The sequence below is a fragment of the Pristiophorus japonicus genome, chromosome 5 (assembly GCF_044704955.1).
Source record: "Pristiophorus japonicus isolate sPriJap1 chromosome 5, sPriJap1.hap1, whole genome shotgun sequence".
Classification (NCBI taxonomy): Eukaryota; Metazoa; Chordata; class Chondrichthyes; family Pristiophoridae; genus Pristiophorus; species Pristiophorus japonicus.
In genome coordinates, this window is record NC_091981.1 from 250269305 (window position 1) to 250292623 (window position 23319).

At 49.3% G+C, this 23319-nt stretch overlaps 1 protein-coding gene across 1 annotated transcript in view; it reads left to right on the forward strand.

The window, feature by feature from the left end:
- The window catches only part of LOC139264669 (integrin beta-1-like), a 174930-nt gene that overhangs the window by 46784 nt on the left and 104827 nt on the right, over positions 1-23319 (forward strand). Inside the window, exon 3 of the mRNA XM_070881540.1 lies at positions 1406-1491. Coding sequence (XP_070737641.1) covers positions 1406-1491 — 86 coding nt within the window. The remainder of the gene's footprint in view (positions 1-1405; positions 1492-23319) is intronic.

A 23319-nucleotide genomic window follows, 5' to 3' on the forward strand; every position in this document is an offset into this window, starting at 1 on the left:
CCATAGATTTACAACCCTCTGAGATGCTGCCTTTCAGATGAGATGTAGATTAAATTGCAGTCTGAACATTATTTGAATGAGAGTTGGGAGTTCTCTTAGTGCCCTGACCAGCATTTATCCCTTAAACACCACCAAAACAGATTAAATGACCCATTGCTGTTAGTGGGACTTTGCTGTATGCAAATTAGAATAATAGAATCATGGAAAAATAATGACACAGGAGGCCATTCGGCCCATCGTGTCTGTTCGGTCGCAAAAGAGCTACCCAGCCTAATCCTACCTTCCAGCACTAGGTCCGCAGACCCGTAGATTATGGCTCTTTAAGTGCACATCCAAGTACTTTTTAAATGTAATGAGGGTTTCTGCCTTTACTACCCTTTTAGGCATTAGCTGCTATATCTGTCTACAGAATGCCAGTGACTAAACTGCGAAAGTAATTAATTGGCTGTGAAGTGCTTTGGAATAACCTGAGGGTGTGATACGGTGCTATATAAATGCAAGTTCTCTTTTAAGATGTTCAAACACACACCAAGAATTATCCAACATTTCCTATTAATGCTGCTATTTTCATGATAGATCGAGAGGTTAGAAGCCTTGCTTAGGAATGTGGTGAATTTGAGTTTCAGTGGCACAAGTCACTTGAATTGATTTGCTTCAGATGGGATGTTTTATCAATTCTCAGGTGCCTACAGTGGATAGAGTGCCAATTACTGAGAATCTACTTTATAAAGAGCGGCTTTATCAGTGCAGACCAATTGTGAGATTTTTCTAAAGCTGCACAAAATTATTTTTTCCACGCTTTTTAATGAACCTATGACCGTTTTAAAATTGATTTTTAAGTTTAATGATCAGAAAATGAAATTATTTTTGCTTCTCTAAATCTTCCTTTGAGTTTCACTCCTTTTTTCTCCTCTGCTAAAGTTGGTAATGTGCTGAGGATACTGGCATTTTCTGAAGGGGTCGCTGAAAGCACAATCAGGAAGTTTCATGGGATGGGCCCCTGATACCCCACCTAGCCCAGATACTTACGCCACAATTTTCAATGTCCTGCACAAGGCAGGTGCCTTTAGATGCACCACGAGTGGCGCAGGGACCCTGCCAGAGGCTGCTACTGAGGTGGTCTCCCTCCTGACCCCGCATACTCGGATAGGGTCACTGGTAGAGGTCACAGAGATAACTACCGGGATCACTGGCCTGTGGATGTTTGATCCCAAAGTGCTTCACGCGTACAATTTAAGAAATTTCTGGCTGTATCCAGTTTTAGTCAATCACAATAATTGTGTGGAGTTAATTTGGTTAAAATTGCTAACTTTGGAGAAATTTTCATTGCAGAGCTAAATACCTTTTTGTGCCTGTTTTGGTGTAAGTGCCTGCAGTGATCTTAATTTGTCTTTTCATATTACAGATCCCAGTGAGTGTTTAAAAGCCAATGCAAAATCATGTGGGGAATGTATACAAGCTGGAAAAAATTGCGGATGGTGCACCAAAAATGTAAGTTATCGGTGATTTGTCCCATGAAAATAGAAGAGTTCCTCTCATTGCTACTATCTGGATTTCATCAACCCAATGTTTTCAAATTTGTAGAGGATACTATGGCAATGGATTATGACATTGTTTTCAGAAGCATGAATAACCCGTGTTATAAGTTCCACAGCTCCATGAACAGCTCCATCAGTAGCGATACAATATGGAGTACCTATAAGCAATGTCCCCCGGAAGCTGCACTGCCTCCTGCGCGACCCACCTCCTCCAATCCCCGGCCCATTCAAATTTCTGCGCATGCGCGGTATCTACAAAGTAAAAGCCACTGAGTGGCCTGTGCTGGAACCTTGCAGATGACTGCGCGGCTGCGCAGCTTAGCAACAACATTGCCTGTAAGGAATTCTGTATAATAATACTGGTTCAATGGTAACTTGTTGCTACTTTGGTGAGTTGTGTAAAATTACTGTTGCACTGTCCCTCTCAGCTTGTCCATCTAGGGAAATAATTTTAAAAAATGAATACTGATTAAGCCATGTCACTAATGAACATACTCCATGCATTTTGACCAAGCTGCATGGGCTTTCGATAACTGCGAATGTACAAGAAAACATTAATATTGTTACAAGATATTCCCTTAGGTACACAGGTGCTTCTCACTCCCGTAAACAGTCTGAGCATCTTTCCGTCAGGGGTGTGCCCTCAATGCTCAGTATCTTATATCAAAACCTGGGTTATAACTATGGCGGAGGATGATCCGTTGAAAGTGGGGAGTGCGCTGGCTGACACACAACGGGATGTTTCAGTATGTCACAAGGACCGAGGGAGAGGGCGCACAGGTTCTCGGACATGGCACTGGAGGTCCTGTTGGAGGAGGTCCAGAGGAGGTCCACAGGGAGGAAGGAGGCCACCTCGCCCTCCTGTCCCTTTCTCTTGCAGCAGCTGGTGCTGCTCTACCTGGCCTCATGTCCTGCTCCAGACCAAGGGGAACACTCTAGCAAGATCCCCATAACCACCCACTTTTTTTCTCTCCTCTAAGAGGCGGTAATGGAGCGGATAAGCCTTACCGACCGGGTGTAGATGGATGGGCCGACCCTTCCTATATTGCCCACGGACTGGGAGTGGTGGGAACCGGTTTCCGCGCCGCTCGGGCACGCACCGATACCCTTCCGACCCCCGTGGAAAATTGCCCCATGGGAGAGGCACGCTGCTGGTCAGTGCCACTGGCAGCTTTTCCCTGCGGGAAGCTGTGTATAACTGGGCGGCACGTCCGCCCTTAAAGGGGAGGGCGCACTGCCGGCGCCTCCCTTTTATTTTAATTGGCAGCCAACAATAAGAAATAGGAGCAGGAGTAGGCCATTAGCCCCCACATTGGTGGTCATGGGTTCGGCTGGGCAGCCAACAGGCAGCTGGGGACCCTTTCTGGGTACTGGGCTGCTGGCCCGGCCGAAACCCTGCCTGGTGGCCCAGTGGGCCTAACTAAACCTCATGCAGAGCTCACAGCGGCCCTCCCCTTTAACTGAAGAGAAGGGACGTTGTGACGTGGCACTTCTGTCCCTCAGCTTCGCCCCGACCAGAAATGCACAACAAAGAGCTGAATGTCATTGCAAGATCCGCCCCAGAAAAAACGACAAGATCAGTAAGTGCGCTTACTTTTTGGTTGTGGGGCAATTTTGGCCCCAGTGTAGTCAGTCGATCTCCAGTAGCAAGGGGACAGTGGAAGCAGAGCTCAAAGCAGAACATGCTGTAAATACTCAGCAAGTCAGGCTGCATCTGTGGAGAGAGAAGCAAAGTTAATGCTTCAGATCGATGACCTTTCCTCAGAACTGGAAAAAAATAAAGATGTAACAGGTTTTTAAGTAAGTACAGAGGCAGGGAAATGGGGAGGGGAGGAAAGAACAAAAGGGAAGGTCTGTGATTGGGTGGAAGGCAGGAGAGGGTAAATGACAAAAGGGTTGATGGGGCAAGGCAAGAGGAGATGGTAATTGGACAAGTAAAGAAACAAAAGATTTGTCTACAGGAGGTGTAAATAATTACAGGTGCAGCGTCCAAAATCCAGAGTTCCGGAATCCGGAACGTTTGGAATCCGGACTCGGGACCGGTTGGTGGCAGGGTTGTCCGGAATCCGTAAAATGTTCCGGAATCCGGGCCCGCCGACCCTGCCGACTTTGAGGTCTTGACGTTGCCCGACCTCAGGCCTCACCTCATCCCCCCCCCTCGCCACGCCACTGCCCGACCTCAGGCCTCACCTCATCCCACCCTCGCCTCGCCGCTGCCCAACCTCCAGCCTTGCATCACTGCCCCTCGCCACGCCGCTGCCCGACCTCAGGCCTCACCTCACCCCCCCTCGCCTCGCCGCTGTCCGACCTCGGGCCTCACCTCACTGCCCCTCGCCTCGCCGCTGCCCGACCTCGGGCCTCACCTCACTGCCCCTCGCCTCGCCGCTGTCCGACCTCGGGCCTCACCTCACTGCCCCTCGCCTCGCCGCTGCCCGACCTCGGGCCTCACCTCACTGCCCCTCGCCTCACCGCTGCCCGACCTCGGGCCTCACCTCACTGCCCCTCGCCTCGCCGCTGCCCGACCTCGGGCCTCACCTCACCGCTGCTGCCCTTACCTCGGGGCCTCCTTGCCGGCCCACCTGAACACCTCCTCCGTGACGGGGCTGCCCGATCAGCTCCTCCTCGGCGGGGCCCCGCCCGAGCATTTCCTCAGTGGCGGGACCCTACCCAACGACCTCATCGACGGGGACGGTGACCCAAACAGCTCCTCAATGGGCACTACCCTCTTTCTGTCGTTCCGAAATCCAGAAACACCCGAACCTGGGCTCGGGTGTTTCTGGATTCGTGACGTCAGAAAAACCTTCCAAAGTCTGTAAAAACGCGGAATCTGGAACGGCCTCGGTCCCGAGGGTTGCGGATTTGGGATGCTGCACCTGTACCAACAGCTGCCGTCTGAAAAAATGGGAGCAGTCGTTATGATCTGAAATGTTTGAACTCACTGTTGAGACTGGAAGGATGTAAAGCCTGATCGAAAGATGAGGTGCTGTTCCTTGAGCTTTCATTGAGTTTTAGTGGAACAGTGTCAGAGTGTGGCAGAGAATTAAAATGACAGGCAACTGACTTGGTGTCACGCTTATGGACTGAATGGAGGTGCCCTGCAAAGCGGCCACCCAATCTGCATTTGCTCTCCCCAATGTAGAGGAGACCACATCATCGTGAGCAACGAATGCTGTATACTAAATTGAAGAAAGTACAAGTAAATCGCTGTTTCACCTGGAAGGTGTGTAGGGGGCCCTGGACGGTGGGAAGCGAGGAGGTCAAAGGGCAGGTATTGCAGCTTTTGCACATGCACGGGAAGGTGCCGTGGGAAGGGGTGGGGTTGTTGGGGGTTATTGAAGGGTGGACCAAGGTGTCGAGGAGGTAACGGTCCCTTCGGAATGCTGAAAGGAGAGGGGAGGGAAAGATGTGTTTGATGGTGGCATTGCACTGGAGGTGCTATAAATGGCAGAGGATGATCCGTTGAATGTGAAGGCTGGTGAGGTGGAAGGATAGGACAGTGGTGGTTTTGGAGGGGAGGGGAAGGGATGAGAGCAGAAGTGTGTAAGTGTGGGAAATGGGACGGACATGGTTGAGGGCCCTGTCAAACACGGTGGAGGGGAATCCTCGGTTGAGGGAAAAGAAAGACATTAGAAGCACTGGTATGGAAACTGGCATCGTCAGAACAGATGCAATGGAGACAGAGAAACTGAGAGAATGGAGTAGAGTCCTTACAGGAAGCAGGGTGGGAGGAAACATAGTCAAGTCATTGGGAGTCAGTTGCCTTATAGTGGATATTGGTTGACAGCCTATCCCCAGAGATGGAGACAGAGCAGTCGAGGAAGGGAAGGGAAAAGTTGGAAATGGACCATGTGAAGGTGAGGGAAGGGTGGAAATTGGAAGCAAAGTTGACGAAATTTTCAGTTTGGGGTGAGAGCAGGAAACGGCATCATACAGTCATTAATGTACTTGAAAAAGAGGTGAGGGAGGGGACCAGAGTAGGACTGGAACAAAGAATTTTCCTCTTATCCCACGAAAAGGAAGGCAAAGATAGGTCATCCAAAACTCTACTGTCCATGTTCTAACTCGCACCAAGTCCCGTTCACCCATCACCCCTTTGCTCGCTGACCTCCATTGGCTCCTGGTTGCACAACGCCTCAATTTTAAAATGCTCATCCTTGTTTTCAAATCCCTCCGTGGCCTCGCCCCTCCCTATCTCGGTAATCTCCTCCAGTCTCACAACCCTCTGAGATGTCTGTGTTCCTCTAATTTTGGCCTCTGGAGCATCCCCAATTTTAATCGCTCGCCATCGATGGCCAGGCCTTCAGCTGCCAAGGCCCTAAGCTCTGGAATTCTCTCCTTAAATCTCTCCACCTCTCCTCCTTTAAGACGCTCCTTAAAATCTACCTCTTTGACTAATTTGCTTTCATATCTCCATCTTGATGTCTCATCTCATATCTTGATATCAAATTTTGTTTGATAACATTCCTGTGAAGCGTCTTGGGACGTTTTACTATGTTAACAGCGCTATATGCTTTTGTAGGACCCGTATGGGTTCCCATAGTACAACCTTTTATTTGGAGGAATTGAGTGGCATCAAAAGAGAAGTTGTTTAATGTGAGAACAAGTTCAGCCAGGTGGAGGTGGGTGGTAGTGGATGGGGATTGGTTGAGCCTCTGTTCAAGTAATAAGCAGAGGGCCCACAGGCTGACCTGGTGGGGTGGAAGTGTTGATGGGAAACCACACATGGATTGGCTGATCGCAGTGCAGAACACCTCCGTTCAGTCCGCGTGATCCCGAGTTGCCCGTTATTTTAATTCTCTGCCGCACTCCCACTCTGACCTTTCTGTCCTTGGCCTCCTACCCTGTTTCAATGAAGCTCAATGTAAGCTCGAGGGACAGCACCTCATCTTTCGATTAGATACTTTACAGCCTTTGCGACTCAATATTGAGTTCAACAATTTCAGATCATAACCTCTGCTCCCATTTTTTTAGACAGCAACTATTGGTAATGATTCTGCTATTCCCATTAACACCTCCTGCAGATCAAACTTTTGTTTTTTTCCTTCTCCCATTACCATTTCCTTTTGCCTTGCACCATCATCCCATTTGTCATTTAATCTCTCCTGCCTTCCATCCTGTCACAGATCTTCCCTTTTGTTCTTTCCTCCCCTCCCACTTTCCATGCTTCTGTGCTTGCTTAAAACCTGTTACATCTCTAACCTTTTCCAGTTCTGATGAATGATCATTGACCTGAAACTATGGCCATGATTTTGCTGACCTTGGTGGGTCGGTGGCAGCTGTAGTGTATTTGTTTCATGAGTTCTTTGCTTAAGATTTCACAGCTACCCATTTGTTGTAAAGGACTAGCTGGTTTATTAGCAAAGGTTTAACAATCAAATTGAACCCTACCAGTTCATCCAGCAGGTTCACAAATGCATGCCTCATTGTGGAGAACCTGAACTCAATTCACTGGGGTTTTGTTGAGTCTTAAGAACATAATAACATAAGAAATAGAAGCAGGAGTAGGCCACTTGGCCCCTCGAGCCTGCTCCACCATTCAATAAGATCATGGCTGTTCTGATCTTGGGCTCAGCTCCACTTTCCTACCTGCTCCCCATAACCCTTCAGTCCCTTATCGTTCAAAAGTGTGTCATCTCCACCTTAAACATATTCAATGACCCAGCCTCCACAGCTCTCTGGGGCAGAGAATTCCACTGGTTTCTGAACATCTGAGAGAAGAAATTCCTCTCATCTCAGTTCTAAATGGATGACCCCTTATTCTTAAACTATGCCCCTAGTTCAAATTCCCCCACGAGTGGAAACATCCTCTCTGCATCTACCTTGAGCCCCCTCAGTATCTTATATGTTTCAATAAGATCATCTCTGATTCTTTTAAACTGCAATGAGTATCGGCCCAACCTGCTCAACCCTTCATCTCAGGAATCACCCGAGTGAACCTTCTCTGAACTGCCTCCAATGCAAGTGGATCCCTCCTTAAATAAGGAGACCAAAATTGTACGCAGTACTTCAGGTGTGGTCTCACCAATATCCTGTACAGTTGGAGCAGATCTTCCCTGCTTTTATACTCTAACCCCCTTGCAATAAAGGCCAACATTCCATTTGCCTTCCTGATTACTTGCTGTACCTGCATACTAACTTTTTGTGTTTCATGCACAAGGACCCCTAGGTCCCTCTGTACTGCAGCATTTTGTAATCTATCTCCATTTAAATAATAATTTGCTTTTTTATTTTTCCTGCCAAAGTGGTTAACCTGACACTTTCCCTGATTATACTCCATCTGCCAAATTTTTGCCCATTCACTTAGCCTGTCTATATCCCTTTGCCGATACTTTGTGTCCTCCTCACAACTTGCTTTCCCACCCATCTTTGTGTCATCAGCAAACTTGGCCACATTACATTCGGTCCCTTCATCCACATCATTAATATAGATTGCAAATAGTTGAGGCCCCAGCACAGATTCCTGTGGCACACCACTAGTTACCGTTTGCCAATTGGAAAATGACCCATTTAACCCAACTCTGCTTTCTGTTATCTAGCTAATCCTCTATCCATGCTCATATATTATCTCCAATCCCATGAATTTTTATCTGTGCAGTAACCTTTTATGTGACACCTTATCGAGTGCCTTCTGGAAATCCAAATACACCATATCCACTGGTTCCCCCTTATCCACCCTGCTCGTTATATCCTCAAAGAACTCCAGCAAATTTGTCAAACGTGATTTCCCTTTCATAAGTATAGGAGCAGGGATGTCTTACTACAGTTGTACAGGGCCTTGGTGAGACCACACCTTGAGTATTGTGTGCAGTTTTGGTCTCCTAATCTGACGAAGGACGTGCTTGTTATTGAGCGGGTGCAGCGAAGGTTCACCAGACTGATTCCGGGATGGCAGGACTGACATATGAGGAAAGACTCGATCGGCTAGGCTTATACTCACTGGAATTTCGAAGAATGAGAGGGGATCTCATAGAAACTTATAAAATTCTGATGGGACTGGACAGGTTAGATGCAGGTAGAATGTTCCCGATGTTGGAGAAGTCCAGACCAGGGGCCACAGTCTAAAGATAAGAGGTAAGCTATATAGAACCGAGATGAGGAGAAACTTTTTCACCCAGAGAGTTGTGAACCTGTGGAATTCTCTGCCACAGAAAGTTGTTGAGTCCAGTTCGTTGGACATATTCAAAAGTGAGTTAGATGTGGCCCTTACGGCTAAAGGGATCAGGGGGTATGGAGGGAAGGCAGGGGTGGGGTACTGAGGTTGCATGATCAGCCATGATCATATTGAATGGTGGTGCAGGCTCGAACGGCCGAATGGCCTACTCCTGCACTTATTTTCTATGTTGCTATGTTTCTATAAAACCATGCTGACTCTGCTTGACTGTATTTTGCTTTTCCAAATGTCCTGCTACTGCTTCCTTAATAATAGACTCCAACATTTTCCCAACGACAGATGTTAGTCCAGCTGGTCTATAGTTTCCTGCTTTCTGTCCGCCTCCTTTTTTAAATAGGGGCGTTACATTTGCGGTTTTCCAATCCACTGGGACCTCTCCAGAATCCAGGGAATTTTGGTAGATAACAACCAATGCATCCACTATCTCTGCATTTAAGACCCTAGGATGCAGGCCATCTGATCCAGGGGACTTGTTCACCTTTAGTCCCATTATTTAACCGAGTACTTTTTCTTTAGTGATACTGATTGTTTTAAGTTCCCCCTTCTCAATTAGCGCCTTGATTATCTATAATTGGAATGATTTTTGTGTCTTCTATCATGAAGACTGATACAAAATATTTCCCTGTTCCCCATTATTAATTCCCCAGTCTCAGCCTCTAAAGGATCAACGTTTACTTTAGCTCCTCTCTTCCTTTTTATATACCTGTAGAAGCTCTTACTGTCTGTTTTTATATTTCTTGCTAGTTTATTCTCATAATCCATCTTCTCACTCGTTATTATTTTTTTAGTCGTCCTTTGCTGGTTTTTAAAAATTTTGCATTCTTCTGGCCTCCCACTAATCTTGGCAACATTTGATGTCATTGTTTGCGATTTGATACCATTCTTCACTTCCTTAGTTAGCCATGGATGGTCATTCCTTCTCTTAAAGTCTTAAAGTCTTGTGAATATCACGTGACTGGCTAAGCCACTCACAGTGCAGCAGCTCTACAACTATTTTTGTTGTATCTGTAAACAAGTGCCCCCTGGTTAAAGCGGGGGGGTCACACTCCAAAAACTTTCAATCAAGTGCCCCCTTGTTTTTTTTTCTGAGGGCACCAAAAAGGAAAATTATACAAGTACCCCCTGGCTAAAAGGGGGTGGGCACTAAAACAGACAAATTTAAACAAATTAAACTTTAGATATTGTGGTTCAAATTAAAATTTGGTTGCTGGGGGTGATGATGCACTCCAGTCCCTCCGGCGCCCATCTCTCTCGGAAGGCCGCGATCGTACCGGTGAACACTGCGTGCTCCATCTCCAAGGACACCCTGGCTCGGATGTAATCACGGAAGAGAGGCAGGCAGTCAGGCTGAATGACCCCCTCGACTGCCCGCTGCCAGGACCGGCTGATGGCCTCCTTGACAATGCCCAGGAGCAGTCCTACGAGGAGGCCTTCCGACCTGCCCGCTCCCCTCCGCACAGGGTGCCCAAAGATCAGGAGTGTGGGACTGAAGTGCAACAAGAATTTGAGGAGCAGCCCCTTCAAATATTGGAAGAGGGGCTGCAACCTCGCACATTCAACGTTTACATGGAACATGGACTCCTCTAAACCGCAGAAATTACAGGCGGCCTGGGAGATCGTGAACCGATTAAAGAACTTATTGCACGGGACTGCTGCGTGCAACACCCTCCAGGACAAGTCCCCAATAAATAGAGGGAGGACTCTCGAGAAAGCACTCCATTGGAGAACCCCGGCCTCTTCCGGATGGCAAGATGATGCACCATAGCGTGTCCGGAGAGCAGACGAGGATGGCAACGTGGAGAGTGTGCAAGAGAAGCCCGTACAGGAAACCCTTCCGTGCAGAACTGAAAGGCACGGAGGGGATTTCCCCGAGGAGGCTCAAGTTGTGAGGCGCCGGCTCCAGAGGGAGATTCCGGCGCTTGGCGCCGATGAGGAATTCTGTCCGGACGGAGGTCAGTTCGGACAGGATCTCCCCACATGCTTGAGCCTCCTCGACACACCTAACAGAGTCAGGGCCCAGTGCTGTTTTTAGTGACTCGATGGCATTGGCCGCGCGCCGGAGGTTGGCCCAGTTTAGGCGCCGTGCCAGCTCATCTGGCATGATCCTGCCTGCTCCTCCGCCATCGAGCACATCCCTGATCCTGGTTACCTCACCAGCCACAGCCCTCTCGTCTGCCTGCCACCTAAAACTGCAGTCATGGAGGTACGGATTCCTGAGCAGCGGCTCCTGCAGGACAGCTGCCACTCCAGACGGGGGAGAGCTGTGCTTGGTGGCGACTGTTGTGTATCTGTAAAGCATGCATTCCCATGTTCCGCCACCAGGGAGCGCATCTCCTGAAGTCCCAAGGGATCCCAGCATCCCTTGGGAGCACTGCATAAAACCCGGCCGCTAAGGCCTGTTCCCCACTCTGGAGTGTCTTAAAAAGACTGAGGTCACTGCTACTTTAACATCCCTGTGTGCAGTCTCATCTGTGTTAGGAACACAATAACTGGCGACGAAGATGGGATGCGAACCCACGCATGCAAAGCACAATGGATTAGCAGGTTTTGCAGAGCTTGAAGCTTGTCTGCAAGCTCGTTGGAGGTGCCCATTGTTCCACAGCTCTTGCAAACATACCCTTTGAAGCAGCATGAATAGGCTGAATGGAAGCCTCCACAACGCCAACAAGGTGTGAATTGCCTTGCATTCATCCTTTGTTGCGGACTCTGAGTCATCTGGGTCATCTGAGGCCTGCTGGCAGTTGCAGACTCGTGGTTTCTGCCCTGTACATTTCTGCTCGCAAACGCACAGTTCCAGTTAATTTATGAACATTGCTAGCACTTGTGTGCTGAGAGTTTTGTTTGATGTTATCACTGGTGGACATAAACGCCTGTGCTATCGCAATGGCCGTACTGAGGGTCGGTGTCTCTACAGTCAAAAGTTTTCGTAGAATGGTTTCATGGCCAATGCCCAGTACAAAAAAGTCTCTGAGCATCTGCTCCAGGTAGCCATCATACTCACATTGTCCTGCAATTCGCCTTAGCTCGGAGATGTAGCTTGCCACTTGCTGACCTTCAGATCGCTGGCACGTGCAGAACCAATACCTCGCCATCAACACGCTCTCCCTCGGGTTAAGATGCTTCTGAACCAGTGTACACAGCTCCTCATACGACTTATCTGTGGGTTTCACCGGAGCCAGAGGATTCTTCATGAGGCTATAGGTCGGTGCCCTGCAGACCGTGAGGAGGACCGCTCTCCTTTTTGCAGCGCTTCCTTCTCCATCCAGCTTGTTGGCTACAAAGTACTAGTCTAGCCGTTCGACATAGGCTTCCCAGTCCTCACCCTCTGAGAACTTCTCCAGGATGCCCATAGTTTGCTGCATCTTTGCGTTGGATTCGTATACTCGTCGCCAGTTATTGTGTTCCTAACACAGATGAGACTGCACACAAGGAGGTTAAAGTCACAGAGGAAGATCGGTCCATGGTGGATAAAAGCAATTTTGAGCCTCAGAGAGGAGGCAGATGCTGAAGTACACGGGGTGCACACATTTTTGATGAAATGTCCACCTATAATGCTAAATGTAAAATTGAATGGCTTACCCGTAGCCATGGAACTGGACACTGGCGCTAGCCAATCCATCATGAGTAAAAAGATGTTTGAGAGACTGTGGTGCAACAAGGCACTCAGATCAGCTGTGAGCCTCATCCACACGAAACTGAGAACATACACCAAAGAGCTCATCATTGTCCTGGTGATGGCCCCACACTGCTTGGAAGGAGCTGGCTGGGCAAATTCAGCTGGAACTGGGATGACATCTGAGCGCTATCACATGTCGATGAGGCCTCATGTACCCAGGTTCTTAACAAATTTCCTTCCCTTTTTGAGCTAGGCATTGGAAACTTTTCCGGGGCGAAGGTGTGGATCCACTTGGTCCCAGAGGCACGACCCATTCACCACAAGGCGCAAGCGGTACCTCACATGATGAGGGAGAGAGTGGAAATCGAGCTGGACAGGCTGCAACGCGAGGCAGCATCTCCCCAGTGGAATTCAGCGAATGGGCCAGCCCGATTGTTCCAGTACTCAAAAGTGATGACACGGTCAGGATTTGCGGCAATTATAAAGTAACTATTAATCGTTTCTCGCTACAGGACCAATACCTGCTACCTAAGGCAGATGACCTATTTGCTGGCAGGAGGCAAGATGTTCACCAAGCTCGACCTGACTTCAGCCTACATGACGCAGGAGCTGGAGGAGTCTTCGAAGGGCCTCACCTGCATCAACATGCACAAGGGACTGTTCATCGACAACAGATGCCCGTTTGGAATTCGGACAGCTGCAGCGATCTTCCAGAGAAACATGGAGAGCCTACTCAAGTCGGTACCACGCATGGTGGTTTTTCAGGACGACATATTGGTCACGGGTCGGGATACCGTCGAGCACCTACAAAACCTGGAGGAGGTCCTCCAGCGACTGGATCGCGTAGGGCTGCGGCTGAAGAGGTCGAAAATGTGTCTTCATGGCAACAGAAGTGGAGTTTTTGGGGAGAAAGATCGCGGCGGACGGCATTCAGCCCACAGATGCCAAGACAGAGGCTAACAGGAACGCGCCCAGCCCACAGAACGTCATGGAGCTGCGGTCGTTCCTGGGACTCCTCAACTATTTTGGTAACTTCCGACCGGGATTAAGCACCCTCTTAGAGCCCCTACATGTGTTATTGCGTAAAGGTGAGAACTGGGTATGGGGAAAAAAAGCAAGTAATTGCTTTTGAGAAAGCCAGAAACATTTTATGCTCCAACAAGCTGCTTGTATTGTATAACCTGTAAAAGACTTGTGCTAGCATGTGATGCATCGTCGTACGGTATTCGGGTGTGGATTACAACAAGCTAACGTTGCAGGGAAGTTGCAACCTGTCGCCTATGCCTCCAGGAGCTTGTCTAAGGCTGAGAGGGCCTACAGCATGATTGAGAAAGAGGCATTAGCGTGTGTGTTCGGAGTAAAGAAAATGCATCAGGATCTGTTTGGCCTCAAATTTGAGCTAGAAACTGATCACAAACCCCTCATATCCCTGTTCGCTGAAAACAAGGGGATAAATACTAATGCCTCAGCCCGCATACAAAGGTGGGCACTCATGCTATCAGCATATAACTATACCATCCACCACAGACCAGGCACCGAGAACTGTGCGGATGCTCTCAGTTGGCTACCATTGCCCACTACGGGGGTGGAAATGGCGCAGCCCGCAGACTTGTTGATGGTGGCGCAGCCCGCAGACTTGTTGATGGTCATGGAAGCGTTTGAAAATGATAAATCACCTGTCACGGCCTGCCAGATTAGGACTTGGACCAGCCAAGATCCTCTGCTGTCCCTAGTAAAAAACTGTGTACTGCATGGGAGCTGGACCAGCATCCCCGTTGAAATGCAAGAGCTAATCAAGCCATTCCAGCGGTGAAAGGACGAGCTGTCCATTCAGGCAGACTGCCTGTTGTGGAGTAACCGCGTAGTGCTACCCAAAAAGGGCAGGGAGGCGTTCATCTCGGATCTCCACAGCACACACCCGGGTATAGTAATGATGAAAGCGATAGCCAGATCCCACGTGTGGTGGCCCGGTATCGACTCTGACTTAGAGTCCTGTGTACGACAATGCCGCGTGTGTGCTCAGTTGAGCAATGCGTCCAGAGAGGCACCACTAAGTTTGTGGTCCTGGCCCTCCAGACCATGGTCGAGGATCCATGTCGACTATGTGGGCCCGTTTCTCGGTAAAATGTTCCTGGTGGTGGTGGATGCTTTTTCAAAATGGATTGAATGTGAAATAATGTTGGGAAGCATCGCCACTACCACCATTGAAAGTCTGAGGGCCATGTTTGCCACCGATGGCCTGCCTGACATACTAGTAAGTGACAACGGGCCATGTTTCACCAGTGCCGAATTTAAAGAATTCATGACCCGCAATGGGATCAAACATGTCACCTCGGCCCCGTTTAAACCAGCCTCCAATGGACAGGCAGAGCGGGCAGTACAAACAATCAAACAGAGCCTTATAGAGTCACAGAAGGTTTACTCCAAACCCGCCTGTCGGGAGTACTGCTCAGATACTGCACGAGACCCCACTCGCTCACAGGGGTGCCCCCGGCTGCGCTACTCATGAAAAGGACACTTAAAACCAGACTCTCGCTGGTTCACCCCAACCTGCATGATCAGGTAGAGAGCAGGCGACAGCAACAAAATGTAAACGATGGTCGCGCCACTGTGTCACAGGAAATTGATCTGAATGACCCTCTGTATGTGCTAAACTATGGACATGGTCCCAAGTGGATCGCGGGCACGGTGATAGCTAAAGAAGGGAGTAGAGTGGTTGTAGTCAAACTAGACAATGGACAAATTTGCAGATAGCACCTGGACCAAACGAGGCTGCGGTTCACAGACTGCCCTGAACAACCCACAGCAGACACCACCTTTTTCGAGCCCACAACACACACCCAAATGATCAACGACACCACCCTGGACCAGGAAATTGAACCCATCATGCCCAACAGCCCAGCAAGGCCAGGCTCACCCAGCAGCTCTGCAGGGCCAACAACACGCCAGCCCAGCGAGGGCACAGCCAACACACCAGAACAGACATTTGTACCGAGGCGGTCCACCAGGGAAAAAAGGCTCCCGACCGCCCCACCTTGTAAATAGTTTCCACTTTGACTTTGGGGGGGGGGAGTGATGTTATGTATCTGTAAAGCATGCACTCCCATGTTCCGCCACCAGGGAGCGCATCCCCTGAAGTCCCAAGGGATCCCAGCATCCCTTGGGAGCACTCTATATAAGCCGGCCCCTAAGGCCTGTTCCCCACTCTGGAGTGTCTTAATAAGACTGAGGTCACTGTTACTTTAACCTCCCTGTGTGCAGTCTCATCTGTGTTTGGAACATAATAGCGATTCTGTTCCAGACCCTGATGAGTTCCTGGTAAAAGACAGGCAGCCCGGCATGGCGGTCCTGACACTCCCCAAGCTCACAAACAGGAGCTGCCTGTCATAATTGAGGCTGTACTGCTGCTGGAAGAAAGACGTCGCCAGCGCACCACCTAGGAGCGGGTTCGACGTAGAGGTATCTCTGCAGGGTCTGAAGATGGAAAGTCGCATGCTGGGTGCTGACGCATAACAACGCCCGACCGCCATCCCTAAGTGGGAGACTCAAAACCGCAGCAGAGACCCAGTGCTTCCTGTTGTTCCATAAGAAGTCCACCAGCTTCTTCTGTATCTTGGCGACAAACGCAGGGGGAGGGGTCAAACTGACCAGCCGATACCATAGCATAGCGGCCACCAGCTGGTTTATGACTAGCGCTCGACCCCTGTAGCACAGCACTCGGAGCAGTCCTGTCCAGCGCCCGAGGCGAGCGGCGACCTTGGCCTCCTGCTCCTGCCAGTTTGCCGGCCAGGCTTCCTCGTCGGGGCTAAGTTAGACTCCCAGATAGAGGAGATGGGTCGTGCTCCAGGCAAAGGCCTGAACTCCTCCGGCAGGGAGTCCAGCCGCCACTGACCCACCAGGAATCCGGAACATTTCTCCCAGTTGATCCTGGCGGAGGATGCAGCCAAGTAAATCCCCTGGCACACACACATCCTCCGCAGGTCAACGGGATCCTCGACCATGAGTAGCACGTCATTGGCGTAAGCCGAGAGGACAACGTCCACACCTAGCCCTTGCAGAGCCAGTCCCATCAGCCTCTTCCGCAAGAGGCGCAGGAAAGGCTCCACGCCCAAGGCATATAACTGGCTGGACATGGGGCATCCCTGGCGCACTCCTCTCCCAAAGCGAAGGGGTGCCATACAGCAGCAGCTCTACAACTCTTTTGTTGTAAACTAATAATCAAGTGCCCCCTGATTAAAGGGGGAGAGCACACTCCAAAAACTTTTCAAGTGCCCCCTTGATTTGTTTTTTTTTGTTTTGTTTTTGTTTTTTTATGGGGGCACTAAGAACACAAATAATAAAAGTGCCCCTTGGCTAAAAGTGGGGGGGTCACTAAAACCAACAAACTTAAACAAATTAAACTTTAGACACTAAAGGTTAAAATTAAAATTTGGTTGCCGGTGTGATGATGCACTCCAGTCCCTCTGGCGCCCACCTCTCACGGAAGTCCGCGAGCGTACCGGTGGACACTGCGTGCTCCATCTCCAGGGACACCCTGGCTCGGATGTAACCGCGGAAGAGAGGCAGGCAGTCAGGCTGAATGACCACCTCGACCGCCCGCTGCCTGGACTGCCTGATGGCCCCCTTGGCAATGCCCAGGAGCAGTCCTACGAGGAGGCCATCCGACCAGCCTGCTCCTCTCCGCACAGAGTGCCCAAAGATCAGGAGTGTGGGACTGAAGTGCAACGAGAATTTGAGGAGCAGCCCCTTCAACTATTGGAAGAGGGGCTGCAGCCTCGCACATTCAATAAAAACTATGGGCATGATTTTGCTGACCTTGGTGGGCTGTAATGTATTTGTTTCATGAATTCTTTGCTTAAGAATTCACAGCTACACATTTGTTTTAAAGGACTAGCTGGTTTATTAGCAAAGGTTTAACAATCAAACTGAACCATACCAGTTCATCCAGCAGGTTCACAACGGCATGCCTCATTGTGGAGAATCTGGATTCAATTCACTGGGGTTTTGTTGAATCTTAAGAACATAAGAACATAAGAAATAGGTCATTTGGCCCCTCGAGCCTGCTTCGCCATTCAATAAAATCATGGCTGTTCTGATCCTGGGCTCAGCTCCACTTTCCTGCCTGCTTCCCATAATCCTTCACTCCCAAAATGTGTCCATCTCCACCTTAAATATATTCAATGGCCCAGCCTCCACAGCTCTCTGGGGCAGAGAATTCCATGAACATCTGAGAGAAGCAATTCCTCCTCATCTCAGTTCTAAATGGGCAACCCCTTGTTCTTAAACTGCACTCCCTAGTTCAAATTCCCCCACGAGCAGAAACATTCTCCCTGCATCTATCTTGAGCCCCCTCAGTATCTTATATGTTTCAATAAGATCATCTCTGATTCTTCTAAACTGCAATGAGTATTGGCCCAACCTGCTCAATCCTTCATCTTAGGAATCAACCTGGTGAACCTTCTCTGAACTGCCTCCAATGCAAGTATATCCCTCCTTAAATAAGGAGACCAAAACTGTATGCAGTACTTCAGGTGTGGTCTCACCAATACCCTTTATAGTTGTAGCAGAACTTCCCTGCTTTTATACTCTATCCCCCTTGCAACATTCCATTTGCCTTCCTGATTACTTGCTGTACCTGCATACTAACTTTTTGTGTTTCATGCACAAGGCCCCTAGGTCCCTCTGTACTGCAGCATTTTGTAATCTCTCTCCATTTAAATAATAATTAGCTTTTTTATTTTTCCTGCCAAAGTGGTTAACCTGACACTTTCCCTGATTGTACTCCATCTGCCAAATTTTTGCCCACTCACTTAGTCTGTCTATATCCCTTTGCCGATACTTTGTGTCCTCCTCACAACTTGCTTTCCCACCCATCTTTGTGTCATCAGCAAACTTGGCCACATTACACTCGGTCCCTTCATCCACATCATTAATATAGATTGAAAATAGTTGAGGCCCCAGCACAGATTCCTGTGGCACCCCACTAGTTACTGTTTGCCAAGTGGAAAATGACCCATTTATCCCAACTCTGCTTTCTATTAGCTAGCTAATCCTCTATCCATGCTAATATATCACCCCCAATCCCGTGAATTTTGCAGTAACCTTTTATGTGGCACCTTATCGAATGCTTTCTGGAAATCCAAATACACCACATCCACTAGTTCCCCCTTATCCACCCTGCTCGTTACATCCTCAAAGAACTCCAGCAAATTTGTCAAAAGTGATTTCCCTTTCATAAAACCATGCTGACTCTGCTTGACTGTATTTTGCTTTTCCAAATGTCCTGCTACAGCTTCCTTAATAATGGACTCCAACATTTTCCCAACGACAGATGTTAGTCCAGCTGGTCTATAGATTCCTGCTTTCTGTCCGCCTCCTTTTTTAAATAGGGGCGTTACATTTGCGGTTTTCCAATCCACTGGGACCTCTCCAGAATCCAGGGAATTTTGGTAGATCACAACCAATGCATCCACTATCTTTGCTTTTAAGACCCTAGGATACAGGCTATCTTGATCCAGGGGACTTGTCCAACTTTAGTTCCATTATTTAACCGAGTACTTTTTTCTTTAGTGATAGTGATTGCTTTAAGTTCCCCCCTCTCTATAGCGCCTTGATTATCTATGATTGGGATGTTTTTTGTGTCTTCTACCATGAAGACTGATACAAAATATTTCCCTGTTCCCCATTATTAATTCCCCAGTCTCAGCCTCTACGGGATCAACGTTTACTTTAGCTTCTCTCTTCCTTTTTATATACCTGTAGAAGCTCTTACCGTCTCGCTCTTTATTATTTTTTTAGTCGTCCTTTGCTGGTTTTTAAAAATTTCCCATTTTTCTGACCTCCCACTAATCTTGGCAACATTGTGTGCCATTGTTTTCGATTTGATACCATCCTTTAATTCCTTAGTTAGCCATGGATGGTTCTTCCTTCTCTTAAAGTTTAAAAGTCTTGTGAATACCACGTGACTGGCTAAGCCACTCACAGTGCAGCAGCTCTTCAACTATTTTTGTTGTATCTGTAAACAAGTGCCCCCTGGTTAAAGCAGGGGGGTCACACTCCAAAAACTTTCAATCAAGTGCCCCTTTGTTTTTTTTTCTGAGGACACCAAAAAGACAATTTATACAAGTGCCTCCTGGCTAAAAGGGGGGGGGGGGGCACTAAAGCAGACAAACTTAATCAAATTAAACTTTAGATATTGTGGTTCAAATTAAAATTTGGTTGCCGGGGGTGATGATGCACTCCAGTCCCTCCGCGCCCACCTCTCGCATGCTCCATCTCCAGGGAAACCCTGGCTCGGATGTAACCACGGCAGAGAGGTAGGCAGTCAGGCTGAACGACCCCCTCGACCGCCCGCTGCCTGGACCGGTTGATGGCGCCCTTGACCATGCCCAGGAGCAGGCCTTCCTACCTGCCCGCTCCCCTCCGCACAGGGTGCCCAAAGATTAGGATGCGCGACGGAAGTGCAACCAGAATTTGAGGAGCAGCCCCTTCAAATATTGGCAGAGGGGCTGCAACCTCGCACATTCAACATATACATGGAACATGGACTCCTCTAGACCGCAGAAATTACAGGCGGCCTGTGAGCCCGTGAACCGACTTAAAAACTTATTGCACAGGACTCCTCCAGGCTAAGTCCCCAATAAATAGAATGAGCACTCTATAAATAGAGAGCACTCCATTGGAAGCCCCGCCTTCTCCGGACAGCAAGATCGTGCGCCATGACGTGTCCGGACGGCAGACGAGGATGGCAACGTGGAGAGTGTGCAAGAGTAGCCCATACAGGAATCCCCTCCGCACAAAACTGAAAGGCATGGAGGGGATTTCCCGGAGGAGGCTCAAGTTCTGAGTCGCTGGCTCCTGAGGTGGGATTCGGGGCTTGGCACCTGTAAAGTCCTTACTCCACAGTATGAAACCACATGAGGCACTTTCTGGGGACAAGGTCACTCTTTGAATTGAACTCTTTATTCACAGGACTCCAAAAAGCCCTGATCCTGCGTGGGACCTCCCTTTTTAAACTGTGTGATCAGGTAAGGAGTGTCTCCCACAAGTTCACCCCTTGTGGTCAAGGTGTGCATCTAGGTTGTGTGTATACAGTAATACAGTGGTGTTACATTGTGGTTATATACATGACATCACCTCCCCCCACAAAGTCTTATTGGAATCATAGGTTTAGTCTTACAGATGGTCTACGCTCCCTCGTGGAGCGCCGCAGTTGGGGCTCTGATTGTTGGACACTGACGTGAGTGTCTGTCACCTGTGGTGATTCCGGCCTGTCCGGGCTGACCGCAGGGACTGTGCATTCTTCTGATTGCTCTTGTTGCTCGTTCACTGGCGGTGTGGTGAGCTCCATCTCATGGTCTTCTTCAGGTACCTCCGTGTCGATGCTGAACCTTTTTTTTACTTGGTCCAGATGCTTACGGCATATCTGACCATTGTTGAGTTTTACCACGATAACCCCATTCCCCTCTTTGTCAATTACAGTGCCCTCAAGCCAGTTGGGCCCCATGGCGTGATTGAGGATGAATACAGAATCATTTATTTCTATACATCTCCCCCTCGCATTACGGCCATGGTACTCATTTTGTGACTTGCGCTTGCCCTCAACTATGTCGGTCGGTCAGGACTGGGTGAATGAGGGACAACCGAGTTTTGAGCATCCATTTCATTAGTAGCTCTGCGGGCGGGACCCCCGTGAGCGAGTGTGGTCGGGATCTATAAGCCAGCAGGAGGCGCGATAGGCGGCATTGAAGGGAGGGTCCTTGAATCCTGAGCATACCTTGCTTAATGATTTGGACCGCATGTTCCGCCTGGCCATTGGAGGCCGGCTTGAACGGCACAGTCCTGAGGTGGCTGATGCCATTGCCCGATATAAACTCTCAGAATTCGTAGCTTGTGAAACATGGGCCATTATCACTTACCAGGATATCCGTCAAGCCATGGGTTGCAAAGATCGCACGTTGGCTTTCCACGGTGGTGGATGACGTGCATGAATTCAGAATGATGCACTCGATCTATTTCGAGTACGCATCTACCACAATAAGGAACATCTTACCCATGAATGGGCCCGCATAGTCAACATGAATGCGTGACCATGGCCTGGTGGGCCAGGGCCACGGGCTGAGCAGGGCTTCCCTGGGGGCATTACCCAGCTGGGCACATGTCGTGCACCTGCGAACACAGTGTTCCAGGTCTGAATCAATTCCAGGCCACCAAACGTGTGACTGGGCAATGGCCTTCATCAGCACAATGCCTGGATGCTCACTGTGGAGTTCCTTGATGAAGGCCTCCCTGCCCTTCCGGGGCATAACTACCCGGCTGCCCCATAGTAGGCAGTAGGCTTGGATGGAGAGCTCATGCATCCGTCTGTGGAATGGTCTGACCTCCTCGGGACATGCTCCGTGTGCAGGCGCCCAATCGCCAGTCAAGACATATTTCTTAATCAGGGATAGGAGGGGATCTCTGTTTGTCCAGATTTTGATCTGGCGGGCTGTGATGGGGGAGCCTGCGCTGTCAAAGGCATCGACAGCCATGACCATCTCAGCGCTTTTAGTATGGGAACGATGGGGCTCACCCAATCGCTGAATTCGACAGGCGAGATGATGCCCTCTCTCAACAGCCGGTCCAGCTCACTCTCGATCTTTTCCCGCATCACATACGGCACTTCTCTGGCTTTGTGGTGCACTGGCCTGGTGTCCGGGGTGATGTGTCTCACTACTTCAGGGCCTTTGAAAGTCTCGACGCCAGGTTGGAATAGTGAATCGAATTGTTGTAGGACTTGTGAGCACGAATATCGCTCCACAGATGACATTGCGTGAACATCCCCCCATTTCCAGTTCATCTTGGCTAACCAGCTCCTCCCCAACAGTGCGGGACCATTGCCCAGGACAATCCAAAGCAGTAGCCGATTCACTAACCCATTGTGTGTGATAGCCAGCCTAGCACCGGAATGATTTCTTTCGTATAAGTCGTAAATATGTGTCAACATGTGCTAATTTGGGTCTACTGGCTTTAAGTGGCCATAGTTTCTCAAATTGCTGAACGCCCATGAGTGACTGGCTGGCCCCAGTGTTCAGCTCCATGTGTACAGGGATACCGTTTAATAAAACCCTCATCATCATTGGTGGCGTTTTGGTGTATGAACTGTTCGCCGCATGGACCTGTTGAACCTTGGGGTCCATTGATTTGCCCCAAAGGTCATCCTGCCTCAAAGAACCCTCTTCTGGTACATCCGCCTCATATATTAGTCTGATTGCAGGCTTCCTGCACATTCGAGCTAAGTGGTCACTGAGATTGCAGTTCCTGCAGACAAACTGTTGACATCTGCAAGATCTAGCTGAGTATTTTCCCCCACACCTCCAGCATGAGTTAAAGTTTCCATTGTTGAGAACAAAAGGGCTGTGGCCAGGCATTCCGTGCTGACTGTCCCTTTGACTGCTCTTAAGTACCCTATTAGTGGGTGTCAATGGCCCTATCTCGGGCCGCATTGTCCACTGTGATGGCGTGAATGTCTGTTCAGCCTGCCATTGTCTCTGTTGAAGTCCTGCTCTGGGATCCATTGCTTCGGACTGCCCCTGCCTGCCTGCGGGGCTCTGAGTCGCATTAATGATGTTGACTCCCTGATCCATGTGTTAGAGGCAGAATTGCGCGCGTATATTATTTTCGTCTCTTCCTCCCCCGCCATGAAAGTATGAGCCATCAACACCGCCGCTTTCAAGCTCAAATCCTTGGTCTCAATTAATTTGCGGAAAATTCCCACATGACCGATGCCCTCGATAAAGAAGTCCCTTAGCATCTCCCCCCTGTAGGCGTCTGTGAAATTACAGAAGCTGGCCAAACGCCGGAGGTCTGCTACGAAGCTGTCCGCTACGAAGCTCTGTCCTTCATGACGTCGGTGGGTGTAGAATCTGTGTCGGGCCATATGTATGCTACTCGCTGGTTTGAGGTGCTCCCTGATCAATTTGCTAAGTTCTTCAAAGGTTTTACCCGTCGGCTTT